At 54.0% G+C, this 5,101-nt stretch overlaps 1 protein-coding gene across 1 annotated transcript; it reads right to left on the reverse strand.

Annotated features, from left to right (window-relative positions):
- On the reverse strand, positions 793 to 4,705 carry LOC106502257. The gene is made up of 4 exons (XM_018051752.1): positions 4,158 to 4,705; positions 2,610 to 2,706; positions 2,092 to 2,224; positions 793 to 1,633 (listed from the first exon to the last, which is right to left on the reverse strand). The coding sequence occupies exons 1-4, from the start codon at positions 4,485 to 4,487 to the stop codon at positions 1,483 to 1,485; spliced, it is 711 nt and encodes a 236-aa protein (XP_017907241.1). The 5' UTR covers positions 4,488 to 4,705; the 3' UTR covers positions 793 to 1,482.

The raw sequence follows: 5,101 nt of genomic DNA on the forward strand, positions 1-5,101 counted from the left end.
AGCTTTATTTATTTGGCTGCGCCAGGTCTCAGCTGCAGCATGCAGGATCCTCACTGTGGCACAGGAACTCTTGGTTGATGTGTGTGGGATCTAGTTCCCCAGCCAGGGATCAAACCCAGGCTCCCCCCACTGGGAGCCTGGAGTCTTAGCCATTGGATCACCAGGGAAGTCCCTCCACTGAATTATTTTTTGAAAAATTAATTTAGAAGAGATTCTTACATAATAAGGAAAGTAGTTTATTCCTGGATATGAAAAACTATGTGAAATGGATCTTTCTTTTCTTCCAAACGATTTTCTACCTCGTTGTTTCGGATATAGGAAAGTTTCCGTTAATTCTCTTGGGTTTTCTATATATAGTCATACCACCAGAAGATAATATTAAGTTGAATTGTTTTTGAGGCATTCCTGCCAAAAAAGTCAACCTCAAATTAATCATGAGGAAACCACAAAAACCCAAACTCAGACACCACAGAATGACTGGCCTGGAGCTTTAAAAAAAAAAAACCAACCAACGTCAGAAAGGCAGACAGATTGAGAAATGTTCCAGATTAATACGATGTGTAAACCAGGATAATCTTTTATTACAGAGGACATTATCAAAATAGTTGGCAAAATCTGATTACAGTCTGGAGATCAGAATCTAAGTGTCCACTGACAGATGAATAGATAAAGAAGATGTTATATATATATATATATATACACACACACACAATGTATGTATACACACAATGGAATATTACTTATAATAGTCTCATAAAAAAGAAATCTTGCCATTTGCAACAACATGGATGGATCTAGAGGGAGTTAACTGAAGTAAGTCAGAGAAAGACAAATACTGTATAATCTCACATGAAATTGTTGCTATTTTGATGACCTTTTCAGAATGCTTTTCATTTGATTCGTTAGCATGGCAAATTTTATTAACAGACTTCCCGACACTGAACCATCTTTGCATCTCAGGCCTACGTTCCTTTGTTATAGTGTATTTTTCAAATGTATTACTTGGTTCTCTTCTAAAATCTCATTTGGGAGCTTTGCACCCTCATAGCGAGAGAGGTCTGGAGTTTTCCTACTGTGCCATTTTTGTTAGGTTTTGGTGTCAAGGATGTGCTGGCTCTCACCATTCCAATCACTCATTTTACAGACAAGGTGAACTGGGGACCAGAGAGGAGAAGCGACCCCTTCAGGTCACTTCCAGATCAGGGCTGGACCCTAAGTCCTCACGTCCGAGGGATGAGGGCAACACTGGCCTTGTCCTTAGAGGGGACTTAAGTCCAGGCTCTGCACTATCTCACCTTGTGACCCAACGGACCTCAGTATTCCCGTCTGTAGATAGTTTCAGGGTTGCTGCTGGGTCAAAAGCTGAGCGTGGATGGGTGTCGACTGAGCATCTCATCCAGTTGGGCACCTCTCTGAGTGTCCCTGCAGGGCTCCCAGGGTCTGTCCTCCTGGTCTCGAGCCCCCATCCAGCTGGGGGCCGACTCACCCTCGTGCGCGCCGCGTAGGTCTCCTGCAGCCCCCGGAAGTTCCTGGGCGAGAGCGCGAGCGGGGGCTGGGCCGGGGTCGGGACCCGGCGCGGGTCCGGGGGTGTGAAACTCTGCGCTGGGGGCTCGTCTGGGCTTCCAGGGCTTTACTGCCGGGAGGCGGGGAGAAGGGCCGTCGGCACCAGGACCCCCATCCCCAGAGACCCTCCGGCATTCATCTACTCTTCCTGGTATCCCACTCCCCAAAGATTCCAGGCTTCAGGATCCCCCATCCTTTCTCCCCTGGTCGTCTCCAGGACCGCTCCTCCGGGACTCCCAGTCTTTTCCATGGAAGCTCCGCCTCCAGGCCCCCGATCCCTCCCTTGATACTTTTCATTGCAACGTTCACCTTCGCTCCCCGCTCCCCTCGGAGCCCCCATATACACCCGACCCCAGGGACCCAAGCCTCAAGAGTGCCAACCCCAGTGTAGGCATTCCCGCCCCATAGAGCCCGCCGCCAGGTTCTTACACTGAGACCTTCACCGGGATCCTCTCCCGAGGCCCCGCCCACATGAGCAGCCCGGCCCCGCCCCGAGCCCTGGACCCTTCCCTCCCTCCCCTCACTCACATGTGCTCGCGCAGCGCCGCCTCCCGGCCTGCGCAGGCTTCGCCCTCCGCCTCGGCCGTACGTGCGCGCCGCTGCGCCTCGTCCAGTTGCTGCGCAGATTTAGCGGCCGCCGCCTCCCAGCGCGCCAGGGCTTCTGCGGACGCAAGGCGCGAGATCAGCATGGAGCCCGGGCTCCTAGTCCGCATACATCAACTCCGAGTTTATAGTCTGCATACTGTCTATGTGGTTTGTTGTATTGGAATTAATTTGTGTGCTGTGTGCATGACCTTTACGTGTTATTTGCATAGCTTTTCAGAGGCTTACGTGTCTCTGGGGAGTCTCTACACGGCATGTGCGTATTTTGCTGCATTTGCATTGTTTTGTGATATTTGCCTGAACTTTGCATATTATGCGCATTTCTTTCACAAGTTTTCACGTTGCTCTGCTTTACGTTTACACCCGTCTGTCTTTTGCCTAGCTAGGAAACGTCTAGGCTCCTCCCACCTCCAGCATGCCCACCCTTTTTCATCCCAACACACCTGTGAGCGCCCCGTTCTCAGCCCCCATCTGGGTCCCCTGTGCTTTGGCTTCTTCCATCTCAGTCTTCACTGTCATCAGTTGGGTCTGAAGCCGGCTCTGCGGAGTGGAGTAGAAATGACAGGGGAAGGGAGAGAAAGTGAATGGGCCTGGCCCTTTCTAGGGGAGAACACCCTGGTGCTCCTCGAGCTTTATTTGGAATGTCGTTTGGGGTCCTGTAGTTGTAAAACACAGAAATGGCCTCTGAAGCCGGGGGTGAAAGGTGCTTGCCTGCAAGGAGATCTTTGCCCAGGTCCACTGACCCCTGGGGCGTCCCAGGTGGCTCAGTGATAAAAGAATCTGCCTGCAGTGTAGGAGACTCAGAACATGCAAGTTCGATCCCTGGGTGGGGAAGATCCCCTGGAGGAGGAAATGACAAGCCACTCCAGTATTCTTGCCTGAAAAATCCATAGAGGAGCCTGGTGGGCTACAGTCCATGGGGTCGCAAAGAGCCGGACACGACTGGGGGACTGAGCACACGGACCCCTGTGCCAGGCCAACTGGATATAGAAAGGTTTAGTTCTGCCGACCGGCTCCCGTTCCAGTCCTAGCTATATCCAGATTCCTGGGGCTGGGGTTTCAGACCAGCACAAGACAATATGGTGGTTGATGATTGAGTTTCTAGGGTATTGGTCACCTCTGAGGACATTCTGCAAAGCAATTGGCTTGGTCTCCTCTGAGACTCTTTCATGGGGGCTGGGGAGAACCATAATTTGAATCCAGGGCAGGCTGCTCTTAACTTCAGCTGCCCCAGGCCTTTCCCTTAGGCAGGCTGGAAAGGCATAGGGATGAATTTTCAAAAGGCATGAATTTTCCAGAATCTGTATGCTGCCCAACCTCTGCTGGGCCCACTACACAGTAGTTACTCAGTAAATGTGAGTGGTTGGGACTTTGAGGATGGTTCTTCTGCGAGGCCCAGGGTTCAGAAAGAGTTAAGAAAGGGTTAAGAAAGAGTTCAAGGGGGTAGCGAGAGGAGAAGGGAGGACCTGGCTGGTACCTCCTCCAAGAGGCCAACTTTAGCTTCCTAATTACAGGTGACACGAATGTCCCTCTCTCAAAATAGGGCTGCTGGACACTGCCTGGGGGTGGTTGTTGAGTGGGTACTTAGGGGGAGGGTTAGCACAGGGCCTCCCCAGGGGGGCTCAGGGGTCTGCCCCATCCACCAGTGATGGGGCAAACAGCAGAGGATGGTGGAGCCTTCTTTTTATTTTTTTAAAGTTCATTTGTGTCCTATTTTATTTTTTATAATTGGACTATAATCGCCTTACAACGTTGTTAGTTTCTGGTGTACAACAAAGTGAATGAGCTGTGTTAGTGGAACCTTCTTGGTCAGAAGGTAGACACGAGGGGGAATTGGCCCTGTAGGAGCTGGAAGGAATGGTGCTGTTCTCATTTTCCTCCCTCAGTTGAAGAACGGGGGAAACCAAGGCCCCGAGGGGGAAGGCTGGGTGTGTGTGGGCACCCCTCCCCTCATTGTCGGGGTTCCCCAGCCCTCCAGCCTGCCCACCTACCTGGCGGCCCTCACAGGCCCTGAGGGCCTCCTCCAGCTCCCGGCGGACACGCTCGGCCTGCTTCAGCCGCTTCGTCAGGGCCTCCTCGAGCCGGGCAGCCTCTGCCAGTCGGCGCCGAAGTTCCTCGACTTCGGGTCCGGGGTCTCCAGGCGGCGCCGTGGTGTTGGCGGCCGGCTCTGGGCAGCGGGGCCTCCGGGAGGCCGAGGAGGCCAGATTCCAGGCCAGAAGGGCTGCTCCGGCAGCAACCGCTGCCAGGAATACTGCGGCCCCGCACAGGGCGAACACCCGCCAGGCGCGCCCCGGCTCGGGCTCCGGCCCGGGCTCGGCCATGCCGCTGTCCACAGCTCTGGCCCCAGACGGCCACGAGCATTTAATTGGCACCTTGGGGAGCCAGGGACACCCACGGTTCCGCCCCTCCTGGCGGTGGTTTCGAGTTTATTGGGAGGGGCTGGACCCACGCCAAGGGCCAGCCCAAGCTACCGGAGGAGCCGAGGACAGGGCTGGGGATCCCGGGTTCCAGTCTTCTTTCTGCATCCCATGTGACCCTCTAAGCCTCAGTTTCCTCCTCTGTAAACTGGGGATGACTAGCTCCTGCCCTGAAGGGCTCTGTAGGAATCACCTGAGCATATCTGCACAAAGCCCCGCTTTGCACCAGGGGCCCTTGGCAAGGGTCTGGGGGTATACTGTTCTCCATTCTGTTCATGGAGAGACCAAACCTAGACGATGGGAGGCTGCTCGAAACAACTGAGGTCGACCTAGCTCGGGCGGCCGCACTTCTTTGTGACTAGCTGTGCGGCCCAGGGTGCAGACCCAAGGGTAGATGCGTCCCATCTCCCTGCCCGTTCTCCACTAAGCCACCAGGGGGCGACAATCAGAGCCAGGCGCGTCTACACCGTTGCCCTGACTTTCCGGAGTCAAATCCTCCTCCTCCCTCTCTGCCCTCT

The sequence above is a fragment of the Capra hircus genome, chromosome 7, assembly GCF_001704415.2.
Source record: "Capra hircus breed San Clemente chromosome 7, ASM170441v1, whole genome shotgun sequence".
In the NCBI taxonomy this organism is placed as follows: Eukaryota; Metazoa; Chordata; class Mammalia; order Artiodactyla; family Bovidae; genus Capra; species Capra hircus.

Excerpts from the sequence above, each read along its gene's own strand:
- LOC106502257 (XM_018051752.1), bottom strand. The coding sequence starts at position 4,487 with ATGGCCGAGCCCGGGCCGGAGCCCGAGCCGGGGCGCGCCTGGCGGGTG. Across the intron at positions 2,707-4,157 it reads GGGCCTGTGAGGGCCGCCAG|AGCCGGCTTCAGACCCAACT; the intron begins GTAGGTGGGCAG and ends TCCACTCCGCAG. Across the intron at positions 1,634-2,091 it reads GCGGCGCTGCGCGAGCACAT|TAAAGCCCTGGAAGCCCAGA; the intron begins GTGAGTGAGGGG and ends GCCTCCCGGCAG.